Genomic DNA, 25,095 nt, shown 5'->3' on the forward strand with positions numbered 1-25,095 from the left:
ATGACCAACAGGAATTGGCACACCAGACTGCTGCTAAGCTCTACTTTGTTCTGCCCTAAGCCTAGGACAGAATCTTTGCCAATCTGGTTCCCCAGAATAAGACTGCATACCCAAGGAGTCTCTACTACAGCCAGCTTTACTGGGGTACAGTAAAGTATTGCCTCTGCCATAGCCTGCTTGCTATTTGAATGTTTGATGGCTTAGATGTTCCTGTAGTGCTTATGTGGAACATGAAGCTTTTCCTTCACATACGCACACACACACACAAAAAATAAAAAAGGCTAGTAATTTGGGATCCTTCCCAAGGAGGTTTTGGCTTTAGGGCGACATATCTGAAACTTGAATCCTTGTCTTGTCAAATGGCTTTTTGCACAAGGTAGGGATAGAAAGCAGCATTGAACTGGCCCTGTGTCAAATACCTAGACAAATACTCATGTCTGGTAAACCTAGATGGTACCACCAGGTGCAATAGAACCGCTGGAGGCATTCGGTAAATCTGATCTTGTATTTTCAGTTCTTTACTGGAACAGATTTTAAAGGAGTATTCAGAGAGAAGGCATGATAGGAAGCGTTTTACCCTTATTCCTTGCAGTATTAAGGAATGCTAGGGAAGGGGCAGAATTAGGAAAGGCAGATTTAAATTGGGATGCACTGCCTCTTATATGTGAGTACCTTATTCTTCCCTGCCCATGGAGACACCAAGACAGAGACCATAACTTCCACGAAATCAGTGGAATCCTACACATACTGGATAGAAGTATTAACGTGACCTTGTAATCTCTTCTGCTTCTTCCTGTGTACTGTGAGTAAGTTCCTTAATAGGATATTTATGTGCTGTGCATAATCTTCTCTCTTATTTTTTTCTTAATATAAATCAACTGCCTTTATTGAGAAAGAAAATTTAATAACAAGTTACAGATCCAAATGAATCAATAGCTCTAACAGGTTGAAAGAGTTTTGTCCAGTTGATTCATTTGGATTATCAAATTCTGGAGGCATATACTGCAGTTCATGGATTTTATGATGCTCAGGATGGCCCTGGCCTCATCCAGGAGGTAAGTGACGATGCCTAATTAATGACAAATGGTTCAGACACATATTCACTGTAGCTACTGTAGACTTTGAGCTGAAGTCAGCAATTTACCTTTCTTCTTGTCTCATAAAACACAGTTTTGAGCTCCACTAACACACAGCTAATGATCGTGTCTTTAGCAGTCTTTGAAAATCAGTCACCTCTGCCCCTGAATTAATTTTAAAAAAGACAGGAAAGTCTGAAAACCTTTAGTCCTGTGATCAGTCTGCTGCTCTGTTCTTCAAGCCCTGTTTCACCCTGTAGGGTGAGGGATGAGTTTTTCCCCTCCTGCTGGTCTGCATGTTTGAGGTCCAGAATTCAGTCTCAATCATGTTGTTCGCTTTTATTTGTAAGTTTTATGGCTAGATTCTGGATATTGACTGCTTCTCCTCAGAGGAGGATTTCCCAGCATAAAGGAGTCCCCCATGGCACTGTATGTAGATACTACTAATGCATCCATCAGCAAATTATCTAGACAACAATTACAAAAATGACTCGGGTAGTGCAAATGATTGATTGTTTTCGGTGCAGTAGCTGAACTGAGGAAGTAGAGATGAGTCTTACTTTAGGGTCACTGGACATAGCAGTGTGCTTTTTTTCTCAGACAGAATGCAAAATGAGCACTCACCTGTATGTGGCACTCCAGTTCAAACTCAAATCTCACTTGCATATTAGGAATACTTATTCCATCTGCCAGGAGGCAGTTCTGCTTCCAGCATTTTCAGGCCATCACAGCAGAGGTCAGCATTTGCAAGTGCAATTTCCTGTATGGTTGTGACACTAATGTGAAAAATAAAAATCTCCCTGGAACTCCTTTTGAAATTAAATCTACATTTTTAATAGCTTCCCTATGGCTCCTGCTGTGCTTTTCAGCAAACATGTACTGAGACTCTATATGAGATTTGCCTTAGTCTGCACTTTAAAAACACTGTTCTTCATCTCTTGTAAGGTCAAGTGAATTTTATTGGATGAGCCATACTGCTGAAAGTTCTCTCACCTATCTGTGTTACTCATCAAAAGACTTTGCAAAATGATGGAATTCAGTATGGTGATCTGAAATTTATTGTGAACAGACTCACTCCTATCAACTCTGGCACAAAATAACGTAATATGGGGCCCTCTGCCATGCAAGAACAGTCTGATCTCAGCTCCTGAGATCTTCACATTGCAGCACAGCAGCTCTTAGGTGTCAGAGGAGAGAAGTTGTTTGATAAGGTAAGAATAGAGAAGAGGTTGCTGGAGTAGTAGCAGTGCCTGGTAGGCTCCCCAGGAGGTTTGAGTTGTTTTCTCTTGCACAGGAGGAATTTCTGAATGTCTTCCCAATTCAGTATCTGGAAAAAAAAGTAAGGAAAAAAAGTAAGGTAGTGACTTGAGCACAAAATACAGTAGCTAAATCCTCATTTAAAAAAAAATAATCACAGTAAATTAAGTAGATTGAACTGGAAATATTGTATATTTATTCTGTAGCTAATAAAATATATCGCTTATGTTCTAGTTTGTCTTTGTTGAGAAAGATTCCTAGCACAGTGTGGACATATCTGTGAAAAGTAATAGAATACCAAAGACATTCGTGGACTTTGTATCAGTTATTAAGGACACCAGCTGATTTTTTTGGAGACATTAGGTCTTTGGGGTTGACTCTTCCTAGTGATTTATTAACATCAAGAGGAACTTAAACAACACGGTTTGATTGACTGTCCCATGGATGTGAGAATTCTTTGTCTCGTTTTCAATTACAAGCAGGTCGCAATGATCCCATAAATATCTGTAGAGGAAAACTTCAGAAAACAGCCAAGTGTCAGAATTATGTGCAATATCAGGCTTAGAACTCAGCCTACACAAAGTTAATCTTTATGTGTTTTTTTGGTTTTTTGTTGTTTTGCTTTTTATATGAATGAAGATTTTGTTAATTATTATTAGGTCTTTTTTTAAAGGATAGCTAGTGCTAACCTGAAGCTTATATTACAGTGTGAAATTGCCACAGGCATTATATTAGACTTTATTATGCATATTATCATTTAAAATGATCTTCTGAATAACTTTTTGTAGCATTTTCAAAAGAACACTACTAAAATGAATTAAAAGAGTAAGGGGACCAATAGCTACTATAAAGACAATATTGTGTTATGGAAACAATGCTATAATGTTAAAATTCAAGCAATTCAGAATCAATTGGAGGATGTGTTGCAATTATAGGGTAAGTTTGGCTCTCCAGGTTTATGACTTGAGTTTCCAGTTGATATGAGTCTCTTGAGTAACATTGGAAGTGATTTATTTTCACAGTGCCTCACTTTCCCTTGTAAAACAAGCAAAACATTCTCCAACTTGCCATTTGAATCTACCATGGAAATACCTGGGATATACTAAGACACTGAGACAAAGGAAGTCAGTGCTCCAGACTGACAGCAAAAGAAAGAACTCAGTTTTCAATTTCTCCATATGTATAGCTGTGTGAACACATACACAGTTATTTCTGGATACTGCATATGACAAATCCAGTAATCGAATTAACGAGACAAGGAGACACAAACCTCCAAGTACTGGCTTTAGCACTGCATTAATTTTAGACTCATATCTCCTCTAGTTCTAGTTTTCCATTGAAGAAAAGCTATGTACTTACATATTGGACCACTCTTAGATTATTTTTCCATTTGTATACAAGTGAAAACAATTCCAGACTTTGACCTTGCATCTCAATGAGTTCCCAACAAAGGAAGTTATTCCATGGCAATTTTGCTATTGACTTCAAAGGTGGCCAAATTACTTCCGCCTTCTTTCCCTGTATTTCAGATGATGCAGGAAGGTAATATCCAACTGCAGCAGCATAGGGCATTTAAAGAATGACAAAGAAAATGGAGATGCCTAAATGCAAAGTGCATTAACTATGCATTTTGTCAGCGATCTGTATCTGGGAGTCCCATCTAGTAGAATTCATAGAATAGAGAATGGAGGAATAAGAGATGCAGTTGCAGTTCATATCAGGTGAGCATAATAGATGATTGAAAAATGTCCCGTGGAGAAGAGAGAAGAATCTTCTGATAGTCTTTCAAATGAGGACAAATGAAACTGCTATTGAGAGAAGACACAATGAAATCAAATTCCTTAGGCAGGGAACATGTGAAAAAATCATGAAGATGAAAAAAAACTGCACAATACTCCATAAAGAAATACACCAATATACACAAAGAAGGCATATGTTAGAGGACTCTACTGAAAAGATCAGATCTCCCAAACACTTGAAGAAATTATAAAATTAAGGTTTGTCAGTACTATAAAGCTATAAAAGTATAATGCAATAGAAAAGCAGTCATAATCAGAACAGTTTTAAGAAAATTAAGAAAATTAAGAAAACTGTTAGGAAAAGAGGAAAACAAAGTCAAAGACAAGAAAAAAGATGTATGCATAATGTAATCTGGAAAGAAATAGGAACTGAGATTAAAAGCTAAAAGAGAATCTCAGAACAAAAATGATTAAGTATAAATGAAGGCTGGAAATCAGAAGATTCATAGCTTGTGGGTGCTACAGTGTTAGAAACATTTCTGAAAAGAATGATGTGACAGGTGCCTATAATGACCAAAGACTGTGCTTGATGATTCTGGAGTTCACATTTCTACTGTTTAACCCCAAGAAAAGTGAATGTCTATATGTGGATTTCCACTTCAGTATGTAGTCTATATATATAGTTGTCCAATCCTCTTCAGGTATATTGGAAGAGGTGTTAATTTTGCATTTCTGAATGCCAATCTCTACTGCCTTTGTAAGATTGAAGTATGGGGAATACAAATTAACCTACCACTGCAGGAAGCAGATTTACACCTATATACAATTAGTGGAAGCAATGGGCCTGGTTTAAAAATTGCAGTGTCTCAGTGCCTTCACCTCTGAGTACCTTCAGGTTTTACAGTAAATGCATAAAGACAGCAGCAGCTGGTAACTGGCAGAAAGCTTTTCCCTGTCTTGAAATACATATAACTGCTAAACGAAGAACAGTAGTTTCATAGACTAAAGGTATTAAAGCCTGTGGCATTAAAGGGATCTCTGATTAACAAAAGCCAAACAATTGAAAAGACTATCTTGTACACACACAAGAACCAATTCTTTTTACTGCAATCCTTCAGTTCCCACAGTCTCATCCAAAGTGAATTGAAATGAGAGCCTTCAGGCAGACTTCCACTAAACAAAAACTCTTAAAAGTAGAATGCAAAATTTAATTATAGTGTAACAAATGTGTACCTTTCATCTATGAGGCTAGTACTCTGAATTTTTTATAGTCAATTATGATTATATAATCTATAAAGAAGAATAACCAAAGTGCTATAATGAAAAGAAAAAGCTTAAGAAGCAACATGTAAGATATCACCAGTAGCACAAAGCAGCATAACAGCAGTACCCTATACAATATCCTTTCTCTTGTGTCTGGTGTTTAGATTGTTGAGATAGAGGTGCTGGCAGTAACCCTCTGAATTCCCACAGATTTATTCTCAGTGACTTGTGCTCATTGAATCATTTTTGGAAAACACATCATGAATCCTGATACCTGGAAATAAAAGGAGTGACTCTCATAACTAAATCCGTTAATCACATTTAAGCGAAATCCTTACTTTGCAGGTCATTAATACATCATTTTCAAAAAGCTTTCAAGAATCATTATTTCCTTCATTTACATATCAGTTCATTCTTTTATTCATTTGCTCATGTATTCATTCATTCATTTGGATCCCAGCCTTCTCTTCCACAATTTTTAATTGCATAATGAAACAATTCTAAAAAGTATGTGAAGTGCATGATCAAAGCCATGGGATAATTTCTATTCTGTCAGTGAGCAACAAGACCGGGACATTTCAACCTGAAAAGATGTATCTAAGAGAGAAAAACAACAGTGTAGCATCAAGGATGATATAGAGATGATAAATAGGGAGCCTATCCTCCACTTTTTCCAATACAATAAATCAGAGATATCAACTGAAACAAAGACTTAACTTCATACATTGCACAGGTAAGCTGAAGAATTTTGCAGTAGGACATGGGAGATAGTAGAAAATACACAGACTCAAAGAGTGAATGAACAAAGTCACTGAACAAAAGTATTCCAGGCCTCTTAAACCAACAGATGCCATCACATCAAAAGTGTGACTATCCAAGACGGTATCCAAGAGCAGACGGTATCCAAGAGCAGACGTATATGGCTACTTGTTTATACTCTTTTCTCTGGTATCTGCTATTGACTGCTAACAGAAACAGAAACCTACACAGCTACTCTGCTGCAGACAAAACCTATTAGAAAATTAGAGAACTGTCCTAACTGCATTTACCACAAATTCAACACAGCTTAAGGGGAGCACTCTAAAACTGCAAGAAGATAGAAATCTGACATATTTGGTCCAGTCTCTCTGTATTGCCTATGATCCCACATCAGATCTACAACAAAAAACTTTATGGTGATTAAGTGAACTTTTGGTCACGTATTTTCTCACGTATAACAGCTACAATATACCTCAAGTTTACATTTGTATAGTGCTTTTTTCATCTCTAATCTACTGTAAAGAAGTAACATATCTAAAAGTCATGATTCCTGCTGTAATTCTTATAAAGAGATCCAGTTCATGTTCAGAATCTAATCACAGGATAATAAAATCTCCCCTTGGTTCCTTTAATCTATGCTAACATTTCTTATTACTTTTCAGGCAAAAGAGTATTATCAGTGCACAATAATGCTTTTAGTTCTGCCTTTTGAGATCCCTCACCATTGAGAACCTGAATGATGGTCTATATATTTCCCTTTTTAATATGATATTCACTTGCATGTTCAGCTAGCCTTAGACTCAGAAGATTATTTCCACAGATAGTCAACATCCATCAAAACATCTTTCAAAGAATGCCTACTGCTACTGTACAAAGAATTTTTACAAACTTTAATGTTCTTAAGTAATAGTATGGAAAGGAAATAAAGGAAAATATGATTGCAGACAAACTGACAGCTTCATCTAAATGCTTTTTTTTTGTTCTAATGTTGAACCATAGAGTGTTACATGTCCTCCAACAATCCCCATGGATATTAATTGCAGATGCTAAGATCGAATATTCTAGTATGAGAACTGAGTTACATGAATGTATCAAAGAAGTTACATTGACTTTTCTGACAGCTGTCTCAACCGGGAGGCCAAGGAGGAAATAAAACAGAACTACTGATGAGATCTGAGATTCATTATCACAGCTTTTTTGGAAAAATCTATGAAACCACATCAGTTCCAGTGACTGTTCTGTCCTGCCTGTCAAAGCATTTGTGATAAGGCTTAATTCTCTGCAACTTTTGATCTATAGAGGAATTCTGTGTTTATTCCTGTTTATCTCCTGAAATGCAGTTTCTTTCACTCCCTCTATGTTTATTTCCTTTTGGTTTCCACTCCATACATACTCCACTTGGTATAACTGGTACCTCAGTAGAGAAAGTAAGTTATCCAGGGTAACCAGGAGACCAGGTCGCAAGCATCTCAGGTCACTTGAATGCACTTAGTCATTTATTCTGGCAAAAAATACCCAAGAATTGAGCCCCAGGTTCAACTAACACAGGGCACATGTCTGAACATGAGTGCTAACCTTGCAGGGAAATGTCCTAATTGCTTTTAGCGAGTGATTTTCTAACATAAAACTACTATCTTTTCAAAAGTGGCATGTGAATTTCCGTACAGCACCCATAGGTTTGACTTAAACTATCATTTCATGGAAATGTTTATGACTGCTCAAGTGGGGACTGTAATGGGGTGCAGATGTAAGAGGTATTTACAGATGAATGTAGCTCATAAACCTAGTTTGCATACTGGAAACATTTCTCATATATTTTTCTTTACAATGCAGTGAAGACTCCTGTCCAAAAGTGTACAGAATTTGCAACTCTTCTTGGGTAGACCATGCTATCTGAGGAGAATGGTATGGCAAAATGTGCTAATCAAACACATTTTATAGACTTTCTGTAAGTGAAACAGTGCTCTTCTTCAGGTCAGATTGGACTTTATTTTCAGAAGCACCAGGGGTTCACTGTTTCCCATTCTCTAATATTTGTTCAGAATTAAAAATGCAAGTTATCAAATTGTATGTGTACATACTAAAAGGTGACTATGTACATTAAAAACATTTGTCAGCAAGAACTTTTTGTATCCATCACTTTAGTTCAACATGTTAGTAAGAAGATGACAGAGAATCACAGAATCATTGAGGTTGGAAAAGGTCTCTTAGATCATCTAGTCCATATACATGAAAGATTCCAATCTGCTTAGGCTTGGGTTTTTTGCCAAGTAGCATGCCGTAACTGTGGGATATGTCCAACTAATATTTAACTGGAAGAAATCTTACAGATGCATCAGGATGACTTTCATAGAGCAGTTAAAGTATCTATGTTTGTTTCACAGTGATTGTCAGAGTATAGTTTAATAACTAATTTTTTTCAAGAATTGCCTACAAGCCAGAACATAAACCCTTGCTTTGCTTGATGAATATTAATACAATTATCTTAGGTCCTATGGATAGCAAAATGTTAGGGCTAATGAACTAAAGCGGATTATCAGAAGGAAAAATCAGATTTTTTGTTTGTGCTTATGAGCACGATACGCCCTATCCTGGAAGACAGTCGAGCTCACGCTGAACGGGGCTACCGCGGGGCTCAGCACTGCGCCGGCGCGCCCATCAGGGCCATCGCAACGCCGCCGCCCTCCCGCCAGGCGCTCGCAGAGGACGCCCCGGGCGGGCGGGAGCCGCCGCAGCGAGGTAGCGCGGCACGGGCGAGGTGGCGGCGGGCCGCGTTGCCATGGCAGCGCTGCCCCAGCCGAGGGTTTAGGCGGGAGGCGGCGACGGGCCGCAGGGGGCGCCTTGCAGTTGGGCCCGCCGGGAGGCGAAGGGGTTTAAGCAGGGGGTCGCTTGCAGGCGGGTGTGGGGATGATCCGTCGGCGGGGGCTGAGGGTGTGAAGCCTCCGCTCTCTCTCCGGGCGGAATGGAGGCTGCTGCGGAGGATGGGTTTTATGAGGAGGCGGAGGAGGTGAACTGCTACGACTTCGAGCCCCTGCCGACGTTGCTGGAGGACGAGGTGAGTGTGGCAGGTGCGGGGACGGAGCCGGTGCGGCGGTCCCTGCGGGCATCCGAGGTGAGGGGCCTCGGCCCCGGTAGTCCCGGCCCCTGCCTGCGCCGCGGCACGGCGGGCAGCCCCAGCGGAGCCCGGCGGTAGCCCGGTACGCCGGCAACGGCCAGGCCGCGGTGACACAGCCGTTCTGCTCTGGCGCGAGCCCGGGGCTCCTTCGCTCCTTTCTGCCCCGTTATCTCAGCTCCCAAGTTGGGCTTGGCCCATCCCCTCCCCCTGCTCCATGCAACAGCAAAGTCATGGTGCTCGAGGATGGGGCGTCTCGTTTCTGGCTCCTGGTGTGGCTGTGCACTAACAGCAGTTATGAAGTGTGTTTCTTTGTAGTAATCGATCAAGGGTGATTTCTTAAAAGGGTAAAAGTATAGCACCAGCTTGGTACTTGTACAGCCATTTCTTACTGCCCTGTGTAAAAACATCTTTGTCAGGAGGGAATAAAAAATGTGTAAAAAGCTATTGCATCTGTTTCCTTATTGTGCTGAATTACCTGTAGCTGGTTCTGCAGTCAGCTTTGTGTGGGTGTGCTTGATTTTGCACTTGTTTGTTTGTTTGCTCTCGCTTTGCTTTCTGTATCCTTTGATGTGAAGTGTTCCTGAATGTTTGGGTAAGTTGATTAAACTTGGAAGTGAAACTTTGGTAAGCCTTATATGAGTGGCTCGTTTCCCAGAATGAACCTTGTTAAGCTCTCTTTTGGTGTTTCAAGAACCCCAGCTGAATCAGGATGTAGAGGTGTTTGAAATGAGAAGTCCCCATAGACTCCATAAGTCAACTCCTGGCTCAGCAGTTTCATGCTTCTGGTAGAATCTGACCCAACTCTTCTGATCTTGACCTGGGGTTTGTGTTTATCGCACATTTGGATACTCTTCCTCATCTTAGTGCTCGGTGTAGGCCTTCTCAGGTGGTCCATGCCAAATACAAAAGGAAGCTGGCAGTGGCCTCCTCTTTACAGGTTCACTTAAAAGCTAAAAAGTGGAAGAAGATCTGTTCTTTCTTCTATGTGAGGAAGACCTGAGCCCATTTCTCTCGATGCAATCTGTGATTGTGGATTCCCATCAGTCCCTTCTGTTTAGTTTTTCCAAACACTTTAATGTTTTCAAATATTCTTGTTGAGAGAATGATCACCTATCACCTGGTGATTAGAGAACTTTTTTCTTAAAGGGACTCCTTTGAAGAGTATTCAACTGACTTACACAGGCAACAAAATGTTTTTCTTCAGCTCTGATTAATTTAATGAATTATGTTTGCCATGTTTTCCATGATTCTAGAACAGAGTGTTTTGAGGTTTGTGTGCACTATCTTGATAACAGGACTCGGCATTCACAGCCTTCTGGCACCTGAAGTACTCCTAGATGCTTAGTCATTGAGTGGGAACTGTGGTGTATGTGGTTTACAGCATTCAGTGTGCGAAGCAGGAAAGTGCCTGGGCAGATGAAGTAGGAAATACTGGTGGTGACAGTGTATTTAAAATGTCTTTCCTAGCTGGGACTTCCTTTATATGAAATTCCTTAATATTTCTTTTAAAATTTTTAAGATGTTGTCTGTGTCCAATTTGTTTTCTCTTTGTTTTCTCTCTGCTTTTTTGCATATGCTAGTGCACTGCATTATACTTTTGAAGAAAATACAACTAAAGTGGTGAATTGAAGTATGATTATTTAACCTATTAACTTTTCATAGTTATAATACAATATTGTCTTTTGCAAGTATCTTTTCCTGATAATGAGACAAGTGAGGAAAGGTGTCTGTAACAGTGGCAAGTTTTCCTGTAGATTTTCCATAGACCAAAATATTGCAGATATGGCTTGCTAGAAGCTTCAACTTGCTAGAAGATGCTGAGTTACGTTCTGAAAAAGTATTTGTTTGTTTATTTTTCCTCAGTGAAAACTTGTTTCTGTATAGCTTTGATTAGGGGAAACTAAGCAAACATATGTCTCAATATTTTCAATGCTTCATTGTCTGTAAGGTTGTTGCTGTGGTGCAGTAGCAACTTTGGTAGCTAAGGTTTTTCAGTGTGGTCATTTGAGAAATGCAGCGTTTCCATGAAGTAAATAGCTTTGTGCTCTTTGAAGGAAAGGTTTACTGTGTAGCTTTTCTGTTGTTGTTTGTTGTCCTTCTTTGTTGTTTTTTTTTTATCTTTACCAGTCTGTCCATTGCTGAAAGAAGCTACTGAATATGAATTCAGCATTCTTAGGCCTTTTTTTTTTCTTTTTCTTTTTCTTTTTTTTTCTTTAACAAAAATTTCCCTTTCCCTGGAAAGAAGATAAATTTATCTGGCATGAGATCATCTTTCATTTGCACCCCAGTACAAAGATGGTTTTGTGGCTTTAAGCATAGATATTGCTACTGGTGATTGGTATCAGCTCAAGAACTCAACTCGCGCTTGACTCAAAAGAAGTTCTATCAAGTCCTGGTTGTGAATGCAATTAATATGGAGGTTCTCCCAAACTTTACAGGCTATGTTTATTTCTTATAGTGTCTGTAAACTGAGCCTTTTGTCTCCATATGCATGTGATGGACACAATGATTTTACATCTAATGAAATATTCTTTGCGGCTTTGATAAATGCCATCATGTCACATAGTTGCTTAGCTCTATGGTCCTAAAAGAATTAAAATAACTGGCTCATTGCTTTGATCAAAAAATTACATTGTGCTAGAACAAGCAGTCTGTCTTTCTTTCCCAAATCTGTCCTCATCTACCAGCATGGTCATCTTCAAAACTTGATATTTTATGGCCAGCTCCTTTTCATATGTTTGTGTTTTCAAATTTAGGAACCTCTGTGCTGCCTTTCATGCTTGAAAGGAATTCCCCATAAAAACATGGAAAGTTTTCTTATCCATCCTCAAAATCCAATGGCAGCATTACGCATACGATGCTGAGGGCAGCACAGAGAAAATGAGATTGTCTTTCTCGTTTACCTGAGCTGTAACAGCTTTTGCTCTTTTGTGTTGTGTTGGACTGAGCTGGGTGAGCGCTGATGGCACTACACTAATTCTTCTATTAGCAAATTAATACATCTTTAGGCTGGTGAAAACTTCAATATTGAAAATAAAAGTTACAGTTGCCAAATAATAGTAAGCATGATTCATTTCCTACTTGTTTTTTTTTTCCTCAGTTGTTAAGCATAACTTAATTATTAAGTTGTTATTGCTTTAGTCTAAAAGCAAAATAAATTTTGGTTTTAGGATTGGTCCTTTTTTAAAGGATATTATGAATGAAATACTTCTTCCTCTGAAAAGTGTGTCAACAAACTTTCTCTGTTAGTAAATAATAATATAAATCCTGATGTTTTCCAATAATGAGGTACATTATGTCAGTTATAGCTCTGTTTTTCAAGCTTCCCATGCTTAAAAGTTCAAACCACTACAATTCAGTTTGCATTCTGTTTGGCTGACATTGAGATACTTTCCTTTCTATACATCAAGTAATATTTGGTTGCATCTTTAATTCAAGTTATGCTTCCTATCTTTCAGAAAGTGTGGTCTTTAGTCTTAATGTCCTTGCTGTAAGCATATGGTGAAGGGAAGGTGATTTAATGTTTTAGGACAATAGCTTAGAAACTAACTCTCTGAACTGTCTTGATCCTAAGGGCACTGGGAATATTGGACAACTGAAATGCTTAGTTTTTATGTCTAAGAACACTACAGCGTGTTGGACTTCTGAGGATTTATTAAATGATCTACACCACTAAACTTCATAACAGCATCATTTATAAGACAGGCCAGTTTAGAGGGTACTTTTTCACTGGTAGGGAAATTGTCACTGTGAAGGGAATTTAAAAGGAGTTTATCAAAAACCACCTGGGAGAGTCTAAGGAAGGCATGCGTTAAACAGAATGTTTTAATTTCATTTTTCTGCTTTTACCTCTGAATGGTCTGTTTCCTTAACTTTGATGCAGTGTTTATGTAACTTACATAATTCTATAGTAAGTCTATTTTTGATGTTAACGTACTGTGATACCTTTGTTTGGATTAACTGTGCTTCTTGGAGACTTCTTGTGTTAAAAGCAGCATAGAGAATTTTATGTTTCTTGGGGTGTTAATCAGTGTCCGGAAAAGTCTCAGAACTTGCTGGAAGTATTACTTGTAGTCACTTGTGTCAAATATAATCTATGATACCAAAAGTAATGTCATGAAATGTGGAGTAATTTATGAATTCATGTCTTGGCAGGAGAATGTGTCCCTTGCTGATATTTTGTCACTGCGAGATAGCTGTCTTAAAGAGCAAGATATTTGGGCAATTTGCCTGGAGTGTTGCCATTCTCTGAAGAGCATTGCCCATTCTGCAATCTTCCAGACTCTTTGCATCACTCCTGACACTCTGGCTTTTAACACCAATGGCAATGTATGCTTCATGGAACAACTCAGTGGTAAGTATTTGTGTTTCCAGGCAATTTGTTTTAAGACTATGGGAACTCATAGTGAGAGTCTGTAGTAAAGTATTCTAGTCTACTCTGAAGACTTAAAGTTAAAATAAAGAAGAAAAAAAAAAGACTTATTTAGGAATAGAGATCTGCATGAAACTGTGTGCTCGGTTTGTGATTGATCAATAAAGACTTGTATGAGTTTGAATAGAAGACTCATCATAGTTACTTTAAGACTTATCCAGGTTAGTTTAATGTGTCTCCATCTCCTACATAGGTTTTTTGTCAGTGTATCTGCATGCCATGTCCTTGTTTGCATGGAATTGGTTTCCTTTGTTGTAAGTAACTTGTCTTAACTTGAAATTTGGATAGGGAGAAAAGCTTATATTCATAAGGGGATACGTATGAAAGATTTATTGCAGGGGATAAATCCAGTGGATTAAAGACTCCTCTAATATTTTTGCTTGCAGCTGAGAAAGAAAAATTGATTTCTTCATAAAAGTTTTAGTCTAATTGAATAGCTGGCAAACAACTGATCCAGGAATTTGCCCTATTCAAGTATTTAAGATGTGTGATTATGGGAAATCCTGTATAATGCAGGTGATGTACAAATATTTTGTTCTCTGATGTCATATTAATCTCTAAGGAAGTGATATTTTTTTTTTTTTTTTTCCCCCCCGAGTTCTTAAAATTGTGTTTTTCCTAGGAATGATTGGGGGGAAAAAAAAAGCATATGTTGTCCCCCTCCCTCCTCTCACACCCCCTCACTCCCCTGTGTCCCTTGAGTCTTTCTCTTACCCTTTCCCTCAAATCTTGTTGTTACTTTGTTAAAATACTGTTTGCTAGATAAGGCCCTTCTGGAAGCTGTCTTTTCTTGGTTTCTCATAACTGTTACTTATGCATTTATTCTTCCAGAAGAAAATGATGACCTCTGGAGTTCCTTGCCAGTGAGAGAAAATGAACAGCCTGTCACCTCTGCTTTTACAGAGTGCAGGTTCTGTGCTAAGGAAAGTGACAAACATCCAGTAGGATATTCTGCCAAGGGCTCTGATATCTTCTTGTCTGTTCAAATCAGACAAATCTCTATTTTAAACACTATGGTTAAGGGATACAGAGAGTGTTACTGATTATTAAAAACTATACGTTTGTACAGCCTTCAAACTGTTCCCTTGAAAGAAGGAAACAAAGGTAGCTGCCATTTGTAAATGTCAAACAAGTCTTACACCATGGATCTGAGGTTACTGTCTTCACAATATGCATCTCACTTCTGAAGTACAGACACAAAAATTATATTAGAGCTAAAACTGGTGAGTGTGTGATGTGTGTGAGTGTGCTGTTTTTTCTCCCTGTTGAGAAATTATCAACAGACTGTGATGTTACATGTATGCTTGTATGCAGCAGTGATTTCAGTTTCTCATGGGAAGTTCCTTTCTTCCTTCTTCAGCCTGCAGTGCTTCCTGCAGTAGCTTAGTTCTCTGTTAGGCAGCACCCACATAAGGAATGTACTTCCTCCATATATTACCATAATTAACTATGTCTTGACCCATGAAAGAGAAGGAAGTTAGCTTTTCACTTTGCTTTTGCTGCTTGAACCCAGGTCTGCAGTGGAAACTACCAAATGAAAATGTCCTGTTAACCAAATACAAGGCATAGCTGATTCATACCCACTTAGATGATAACTTGATCCAAGCATAAAGGTCTGAAGACATGCCAGAAGTGGTTAGGTGTGTTAAATAAATTTCTATGGGGTGTTTTATCTATTTTGTTTCATGGTTGAAAAGGTATAGTATCTTCTGGTAGGAAAAAAAAAAAAAAAAAAGTTTGCAAGTAACACTTTACTTGCAGTACTGGAATCACGGATAACAAGTTCTTTGTAGACTGGGGGTGAGTGAACCAAAATGCTGTTGTTTCCTGTATATCAAATAGTAATACAAGTTTTATGGTACAAACTCAAATTAGTATGTTTTTTATACAAGCACAACTACTAATTTCTAATCCAATACATCTTCTTTTCCTTTCAAAGATGATCCAGAAGGTGCCTTTGTTCCACCAGAATTTGATATCACCGGTAACACTTTTGAGGCAAGTTCATAAATTACTGTAAAATAGTTGGATTTAACTTCTTCATTATTTTCACTGCACTAAATGCTCAGAATTCTTGGTGTACAATCTTAAAACATTTTAAGATTATGAATAGGAAATTGTGCTTCTTTAGGAGCATGCCGTGTCTTTTGTAGTATTGAAGGGTATACTTAAAATTCTGTATTAGTTTTCTGTATAAACATTTGTTCACTAACTGTTAAAATGTGAGAATCTATTTTGACTGAATAACACATTGCCTTTAACCACAGCTGGTCCTATGTTACATTCACTGGTGTCCTTCATTCATTATATTTGCTTGTTTGGGGACTAGCCATGAACTTTTATGACTAAATATAAAATGTGTTTGCTATCTTCTTCAGTAAAATAATTCATGGAAGGGTAATCGGCAATATTATCTTTGGTTTAATGAAGAAGCAAATGACTATCTGTTGCTTCGCACTGCATAAATGCTCTACATTGTTAAATTAAATTAGATTTAAATTGTTTATACTAATTCATTAGCCTCCCAAATCAACCATCTCATTGCATACTGGAAGAGTGCTTGCTTGCTTAGCAGTACCTATTGTTTTTTTGTACGCTTTTTTTTCCTAGCGTGTGTTTTTTAGATAGAACATCTTACAGATTAAAGCACTTGAATTATCATCATTCAGTATATAAAATAATTGAGTCTGCTTTGTACATGGTACTACACAAGAACCTTCTACCATTAGTAGTTTTCTTTTTCATAGTCATTTTTATTTCCCTTTGTATTCCCTGAGGGGGAAAGGGTAAAATGAATTACATAGTACTGCAAGTAAGATGAGAATGATTAAGATTTGGGAGTGACATGAGAGTAGTAGAGAGAGAGAACGTAAAATTGCACAGGCTTGGAAGTTTAGGAATGCAGTGTTCTTCTCTGTTGCTGTGCTTTTTGAATGTAGTTATATAGATCATCAGAGTTGTATTGAAACTTTTTGTGCTCAGTATCCTGCTTGATCCCCAAGCTGGGATTTTCTGAGTTACTGACACTGGGAATCTGATGACACAGGGCTTCTCAGAGGAAGCCAGCTTTATGGAAAATAGAATAGTGTTTCGTAACTGAGGAAAGGAAGTTCTGAAGTGTGGTCCAAGGGAGATTATATTTCAGATTTTTTGTTATAATTCTGCTGCAGTTAAAAAATCCGCTGAAATAAATGTTCTCTGTACCTTGCTCCTCAAGAGGCCTGTAGGACCTGAGACAGACACTTTGAAGATGCAATCTTCAAGAGCTTGCATACTTTTTGCCCTTTTTCTGTCTCTAGGAGTTGCTGAACTCTGGTATGAATATAACAAATAAACACACTGAAGAAGAGACACGGGTCAAAGTGAAACGGGGATCTGGGAAGACTAGGAATACAAAGTGACCTGAAATTTTAGTTCTGTGTGATATACAAGGCCACTATATTCATCTTGTATAAAACTCCTCTGCATGCAGTTCTATTATTTGAATCTTCTTATATGGTAGTTCTTATGAGCCTGTTAAGACTTCGGTGATTCCTAATGCCAAGTACAGTGCAAGCAACAATTACACGGTCAGTGAAGGTTCTTTGAGTCAGGAGTGGCTCTGAACATTGACCCTTTTACTTTCTTTGCAAAGGCTGATGAAAGTACTTGAAGGTATGCATTCAACTGGAGGAGAAGCAATGCCATCGTGCTCTTTTCTGCAGAGAAATGGGGGGAAGGGCTGGGTATACTGATTTCTGTTCCTTTCCCTATTTCTTTATCTAACAAGTTGAGGAACCTTGCAAAGCAAGAGATCAGTGCTACAAGCCTGACCTGTTGCCTCAGCTGTTTTCTGTTCAGTGATCCACAGTGGTGCAGAAGGCTGATAGATCACTCTTTTTCTCCTTTGAGGTGGAGGTGTATCTGGGAATTGTGCCTCTTGTCAGCCAGGGGATGCTGAGTATTCATGGAATTCTCAAAGCTCTACCTGTTGCTGCTTGTAGCTTTGGTTCTTTTTAAAGTATTTAGGACCTGATCAGATTTTGGCTGGAATCTACACTGACCTCAATTTGCTTTAGTAGTTTCTAAAATAGGAGGTAGGTCTGATCCTTAAGTTACATTTACAAGATTATAAACTACTGTGATCCTTCCAAGGTAATTGTTTCTTTCTTGCTGCTAATACTTAAACGTTCCTCTGTTTTTCAACAGTATTAATACATTTGTCTATACCTTCATCCCTAGTTGTAATCTTCTATTATGCAGTAGTGGAATGGCATTGGTGTGTACACACATGTCTGTGAGGAAACCCTCTGCAATTTTGCTTTCTTGGTATTGTAAGATTCAATTGCTCTATACAAATAAGCTGCACCTTCTATAGGTGCCTGTAGAGGCATGAGATCTTTTGTTAGTGCTTCTTCCTTGGGAATGGTCTTAGTTTTTTTGTTGAAGGAACGTTTCTGCGGTTGTTCGCTTTCTGTTGCCAACAAAGTATACTAGTGTTTATATTGAAACTATTCAATGTCAGTATAAGGAGAGAATTAGTATTGGAACCACAGACTGTGTTTTTGGTGATCTTTGATTGCTACTAGTCTGGTGTCAAAGCTCAACTGATTTAAAATAGTCATGTCAGCCAGAGGTATCGCTTAATTCAAATGTGACCCATTTTGTGGCTTTGAAAATGGAAGTATACAATGCAGTTTGTATAGCTACTGGATGACTTCTCCCTCTTTAAACCTTTTTTTTTTTTTAAAAAAAAAAAAAGTCCTTCAAATAAAGCTACAGTTATTTCAACAAGAGATGTTTTGTTTCCTGCTTTGTGAATTACTGATCCAGACCTCTAATGGAGTTGTGACTCCAGTCTAATTAGTTACTAAACTTAGCTGGCACTCACAAGTACACCAGGGCAATAGACACAGGAAACAAATTGAAATGCATTATTGTTCTGGTGTCTGAAACAACGCTATTTAAAATTTCAGTTTCTGGTGAGTATTTTAAATAGCAAGAGATATAAAGCTTGTTCCTAAGGCCAATGCACAGAACTGAAAAGCATTGTAGTTATTTTTACATGCTTTCTTTTAGACTTGTGCTTTGTTTCGTGACTTGTGTTCTCACTTTACAAATAGAGAACCAACTTCAGTTACTGTTAATAGTAGGAAAGTAAAAGCTAGCTCTCAAGGACTCCTCTATTCCATACCTGATATTGACACCAGCTCTTTATGGAGAAGAACATTAAGAAGAAAGTAGCTGTGAAAGGGGCCAATGGTGACGTGTGGCCAGGCTCTGCATCTGGTGACTTTGTTAGTGCTGTCACTGTTTGAACCTGTGGGGCTGGAATAAAAGGGATGGAGGATGGATTGCTGTCTCTGAGGGGTTCCAGAGGCCTTGAAAAGATTGTTGCCAAGCACTTGGATCACTGTTTAATAGGGTAGTTTTATGATGTCCTCTTCTTGCTGGTGTAAGAAGAAAAAAAAAATGTATTATCACAATAAAAAAGAAAGCTGAACAGGTGCCTTTGTTCTCTGGGACCTCCTGGGTATCTATTCCTTTTAAATCTTTTCCTGTAATATTGCTATCTCCTTGCATGCTGTTGCTGTTACCATTGTGCCTTAGAAACTGTGCTGTTAATGGTTAATGCTGTAAAAAGAGAGGGGAATGGGATAAACGAGAGAAATGTTTCTACCTTTCCTAGGAGATCATCTTTAGTGCTATGATCCATACTGCAATTCTAAAGAAGTGGATTATTTTACAGTACAGTTAATATCATTTTTCCTTTTATTTTTAATACATATGCAAGTATGTGATGTTGTTGAGCTTGGTAAAAGCTTTCTCATCACGTCATTGAGCTGTTATTTGCCTGCACTGATGGAAAGATGCTATAGTAAATACTGGCCTTTTTTTTTTTTCTTTTAAGTTTTCCCTAGATCTTGAGCTAAGTCAGCTACAAATAAATGTCTGAGTATAAAGGGCTAGTCTCAAATTATGTAATACTCTACTAGTGTGCTGTTGTAGGGAGTAGTATAGTATGTGTGGTTTTTCTGTTCTAGAAAAATCATGAAGAGATGGAGTTGCAAAAATGTTTCTTTTAAAATTGGTGTACTTGAATAATTTGCTAAGCATATGTATATTCATCTTCAGTGTAAACTGATTCTTTATTCCCTTCTCTAAATAGGAAAGGTTTTTCTTAATGAAAATGGTCCCATGTCTTTTTGCTGTGGGCACTACAGTGCAGGACTTGTGAAATTTGACCAGTGGGAGGCACAACAGAAATAGCTAAATACTGGTGACTTCATTAATAGTTTTATTTCCATCGCTACAATAGAAACTGCCTCAGGTTAAAAACATTAGCTATCTCAAACCAGTTTCAAGTAGCTGTTTGTCACTATCACAAAACTGCCATTGAGTCTGACACAGAGGTTCATTGATACAGAACCTCACATTTCTAAGACATGAGCTTTCAGTGAGATGAAGGACTAATGTCTGCCATGTATGAACTTGCATTTATAGTCTTTTAATAATATGGCTATTCAATTTCAGTTGTTCTAGTGAACCTCTAGATATCAGTGAATTTTCAGTCTGCCTTTTGCTATGTCTGAAGCAGACTGGATAATGATTCTGTTTAATAACTTCTTTCATTATTTAGAAGTGATAAAATGCAGTAGTTCTGGGACTCAATATGCAGTAGTATTAAACTTTTTTCAGGTGTAAAAGCTGGGGGGGAAATAAGGTGATACTGACTTAAATACTGTGCTACCATGGAAGGAGAGGGGAGAAGTATGGGATAGGCACCAGGAAGAGAGTGAAGCTCTGCTTCCATCTTCTCAGCTAGAACTTCTTGTTGCTTTTTGCTGCTACAGCAGGTGTGAGGCATGCAGTAATCCCAGTGGTGAAACAGTAAAGGCTGATTGCTGGCATTCTCGTTATTAAAATGTGACAACTGTTGACTTGAAGTTCTCAGTGGATTATAGATTATTTAGTCAACAAACCAACAAAAACTTTCAAGTGTCTCAACAACCTTATTTCAAATAGAGAAGATGAACTAAAGATATTTTAAGAGTCTCAATAGTTAAAATTCATGACTTTTATTGCTATGAGATGTGTCAAGACAGTTGGATTGTTATCTACCATGTTCATATAAACATATGTATATAAATGCATGCATTGAAAAGCCAAATTAAATTTACTGATCTAGAGAATAGATAAGGAAAGGCCTGGGGTGTATGTATAATTTGGTCCTACTAAAGAAAACTGAGCTGACGGTTTGGTGCTGCAGTATTTCTCAGTAGCTGATCATTACTGAGCTAGTGCTCAGGTCTCAGCTGTTGGTCCTTCTCTAAATTATAAAGCTGTCTTCTTTCCACTGAATCAAAACAGTGGAAGTTGTAAAGGAAGTTTTGCCTTTGCTGCTTCTCTGGCATTTTAAAGCAGTGGCTTTGAATGTTATGATATTACTACTGTTCTGTTCTTTCTTTAGTTCTGAGAAGAAAAAGAAAACTTTTTGCCTGTTCTTCTGTAGGGTTTTTTTGGTTTTGTTTTTATATGATGGAGAACTAAGTTCTTTGAAACAGCTAGTGTCCTTTCTATTGAGTTCCATTGGTTTCATATAGGCTCCTTTGGAGACTCATTCTGTCCAACAGCAAAAAGGCTTCTCATCAGCAAATGGTAACTTCTCTTTTAGTCTAAATCATTCTATTTTCTGAGTGTATTTAAGGCTGTCTTTTTCTTCAGTGACAAAAATAAATTACTTTTATGTAGTTGCGTGTGCCTCTACTGTGCTATAGAAGAGTAAATGAAATCCTCCTGCTCTTGCTCTTACATCATTGACCCAACTAAGGAAAGATGAAGAACTTTACACTGAATAATATCACCCTTTAGTTGCTTTACACAAAGAGCTAACCAAAGGAAGGAATGTGAGACCAACAGTTGAAAAATTTGTCATCTGTCTTTTTTTCTTATTTCTTTTCTTTTTAAATGTATATGATCTCTTAGAATGTATAACTTGATGTCCCCAAAAAACCCCTACAGCTTGTTGCTTAGTTCTGAAGTTGCAAACTTAGCACATTTCTTTTCTCACGGGCTTCTTGAGCCTATTGTCTCTAAATCTGAACCATAACTTTTCAGGCTTGCTTTTATTTTCATCAGTAGAATTGTCTTAGGGGCAGAAGAATCTCTCAGAAGACAAATGACTGTGTATAGATAACCTATTTTATGAAAATATGTAGTACTTTGTCTCTTCCTTACTTCATTATTAAGTGGGTTTATTAAAGCTATCTGTTTTCCTTATGACTGGGAGAGATATATTCTTTCACACAAAAGCTTTTTTCTGACCTGCTTAGTTGAGAATTTTGTTGCTGTGAGGAAAAGATTACTTAAGTTAGTGTTTTATCTTAAAGCAGCTGGTATGTGTGCTAGTTTACCATTGTAGCAGCCTGATGAGTGATGCTGACTGATTTTGCAGATTAGTTCCCTTAAAAAAACAAAAAGCTACAGAAAGAAGCACAGGTGATTTTCTCCCAGTATGTTTGTGCTACGTCGTAACTCTAGGCTCTTTAAAGGTGCATAAATATTTTGGATCAGTTGTTCTGTGGCCTCTTCTAGATGAGCTCTTCCCATCAGTTCTGATAGCTTCATCCGTAACTGAGAAGGTGTCTTCCTTTGTTCTGGTGGAATAATCTGTTAGTTTTCAATTCTAACCATTCAAATGAATTTCTTTAGTGGTCCCATCATGGCCTTGCTGGATGAAAGAATTTAATTGTGCTTTCTACTTATTTCTGTAATTTACTCTTTACCACATTTCAGAATGCTTTCCGTGTCATTACTTTATGTTTAAATACCTCTGTCCTGCATTTTGTATGCTTTATGTGGTTGTTCAGGTCATTTGTAAAGATTCATTGTTATTGTTAATGTCTGGAGACTTCAGATTACTGAAACAATGAGAAATATTTTTAACCATTTGCATTTGCTGAAAAAAAGTTTTCATGACTGTATGAAAGCATTCATAAATACTTCATTTTTGGAAGGTTTGACTTAAAAGTAGGTGGCAGATGAGAAGTTTTCCTAGGCTCCAGATGAAATTTTGAGACTACTTCAGTCTGCTCTGTAAGTTGGATGGTTATGGAGTTATCTCATTTGTCTGCTTTAAATTCAGTCAACAGAAATTCCAGGGTTATGAAAAAATGTGTGCCATTTACGTGTCATTCTCCTTAATTACAGAATTTCAAGGAAGCTCCTTTGAGAACTAATCACTTGTATTTCAAGTTTAGGATCTGTACACCTGGAAAATGCATTGCAGGTGGCTTAGGCTTTCTCAGGTGACCACTAGATCAGGTTTTTTATTAGTTGGTATATGTCTTCTCCAGGATTCTTGAGCTTCTGAGCTCTTCCACTAAGTTAATGAAGTCAGATACTCCTTGCTCTCAACTATAAAGTCAACAGATGTTGCTGCTTTACTTAGTAATATTGATTTAATCGGGCTGTCACTTTGGAGGAAACAGTCTGTGAATGTAGTATATGTGTTACACTTCCCGTGTGAAATTTTTTGTGTATGCAGTACTGTTCAAGTCATATCATGGTTATATAAGTCATTTCTATACGTCTCATCTAATTAACAAGAGAGAGCAGGATTCGCTTCTGCAACGAGTATTTCTCTATGAATCTTTTTTAGAAACAAACAAAAATCTTTTTTGTTTATCCTCCTGTTTGCATTCCTGGCATACTATGAGAGCTACCTATTGACCTGTTATTTCAGTCACATGCTGCTCCTGTAAAAATCAGTGTTTTAAGAGAGAGGAAAAAAAAAAAAAAAAATTTGAGGGCAGAGGCAGTGATGCGCTTTGGATGTTGTCTGCTGAAATATTATGTAATAATGTAAGTTCAGAAGTGTTTGGCCAACTTTTTATGTCTACAGTTCATGAAAGATCCTAGTTTCCTATAGAGAATTAGGAAGAATCTACCTAGATTAATTTCAAGGAAGAATTAACACTTGCTATACAGTAATAAATATTTTGCTAGAATCCTGATGTCTTTGGTTCATGGCACAGTAATGGAACTGGAGAGCTCTTTGAGTTTATTGGCCCACAGTGCTCTTAACTATAAGTACTCATCTTAAATTCTTTAGCTCTGAAACGTGGAATAAGTATATCCCCACAGAGGATTGTGTGACTGAACTATTTAGCTCAGTGGATTATCAATAAGCAGCTTTTCTTACATTTTAGATAAAGGGTATACTTTTTAAGACAAAACTTCAATGACTGCAAATAATACATTTGCTATACGATGAAAAAGATCTTGCATGTGTGCAGTTGAGGGAAGATAAAATGAGCCTGCTCAGCATTCATATAAGGGCTTCCCAGGTTTCCTTGTTTCTGTGCCTACAAGGGAATAAGTTGAGTTAGTTTACTGAAGTGATAAACGAATTACCTATGGGGGGGTAACTTATAAGTAGGGAGGTTAATGGCTGATAAAGCATAAGGAGAATTGTGATATGTGAAACTTAGTTCCAAAAAGAGTTTAAAAAATTGCATTAAGAAGCTTTAAAGATATATGCTGTCTAACCTTTGAGGTCTTTAGGAGTTTTACTGCAATAGTTTTCTTTGCCTGTCATAGTTACACTTCTACAGTCTTGCAGGAGAGTAGTCAGTTGGGGCTATTCATTAGTGTTAATCTCTGTGATTATGGGAGACTGAAAATGGAAGTGTTAGAAACATGTTCGTAATTTGTGTCATCAAAGATAAGAGTGATTTCATGGACACAGGCTGGTTTTAAAACAGTCAGCTAGCTTGTATTTTATTCTTTGTGTGACTTCTTTAAGCAAAATGGATGTTTACAACAGTCACTGACAGTGGCTCAAGATATGTCTGTCTTTACTCTAGCAACTGGAGTAACAGCCTCTTAAAACTATCTTGCAGTAAAGTTGAAAAATTCATATTTATTCTGGATGTAGCTTTGGATCGATAGTATTGCTTTTCAGATTCATCACTGCCAGAGATACTGGAAATTTAGTCTGTGGAGAGCAGTCAACTTTTCTACATAGCCATGTAGAAAACCAGAACAGCCATTAAAACAACATGTTTGCAAGTAATATGGAGATTCCTGTGAGCTTATCAAACGTTTCTTAAATAAATTTTAAGCTCTGACCAAAGAAGACCTGAAAAAGACACAAAAAGAGCAACCTAAGATTAGAAAAGATTAGGAAGCAAGTCAAAAGGTATACTTTATATTTAAAAAAAAAAAAAAAAAAAAAAAAAAAAATTAACACTGTATTTTTCAAATAAATTGGAAAGGACTGTAAACCTAGTAGGTTAAAGGTGTGGGCCAAAAATAAAAGTGTATGGAAGTGTAAAAAATAAAAAAATAAATTGAGCAATATAATTGAAATCTATCGAAGGCAGGAAATGTTGCCCAGAGTCTTCAAGTCAGCAGATCAAGAATGTATTAAAATTTTTCAAAGAAAGCTGTAGCAGAAAAAATGAAAAACTG

The 25,095-nt window shown here is 37.6% G+C and overlaps 1 protein-coding gene across 4 annotated transcripts in view; it reads left to right on the top strand.

The window, feature by feature from the left end:
- The first annotated feature begins 8,980 nt into the window (after positions 1-8,980).
- The window catches only part of KNDC1 (kinase non-catalytic C-lobe domain containing 1), a 58,048-nt gene continuing 41,933 nt past the window's right edge, over positions 8,981-25,095 (top strand). For 3 of the 4 annotated variants that reach the window (XM_052677327.1, XM_052677328.1, XM_052677329.1), the window contains exons 1-3: positions 8,981-9,149; positions 13,365-13,563; positions 15,581-15,639. In XM_052677327.1, coding sequence (XP_052533287.1) covers positions 9,057-9,149; positions 13,365-13,563; positions 15,581-15,639 — 351 coding nt within the window. In that variant the 5' untranslated portion in view covers positions 8,981-9,056. Of the gene's footprint in view, positions 9,150-13,364; positions 13,564-15,580; positions 15,640-21,061; positions 21,280-25,095 lie in introns of those variants that run through there. The other variant, XM_052677330.1, reaches the window with a different exon arrangement.

This window comes from Tympanuchus pallidicinctus, unplaced genomic scaffold (assembly GCF_026119805.1).
Source record: "Tympanuchus pallidicinctus isolate F22 unplaced genomic scaffold, pur_lepc_1.0 scaffold16, whole genome shotgun sequence".
NCBI classification, from domain to species: domain Eukaryota; kingdom Metazoa; phylum Chordata; class Aves; order Galliformes; family Phasianidae; genus Tympanuchus; species Tympanuchus pallidicinctus.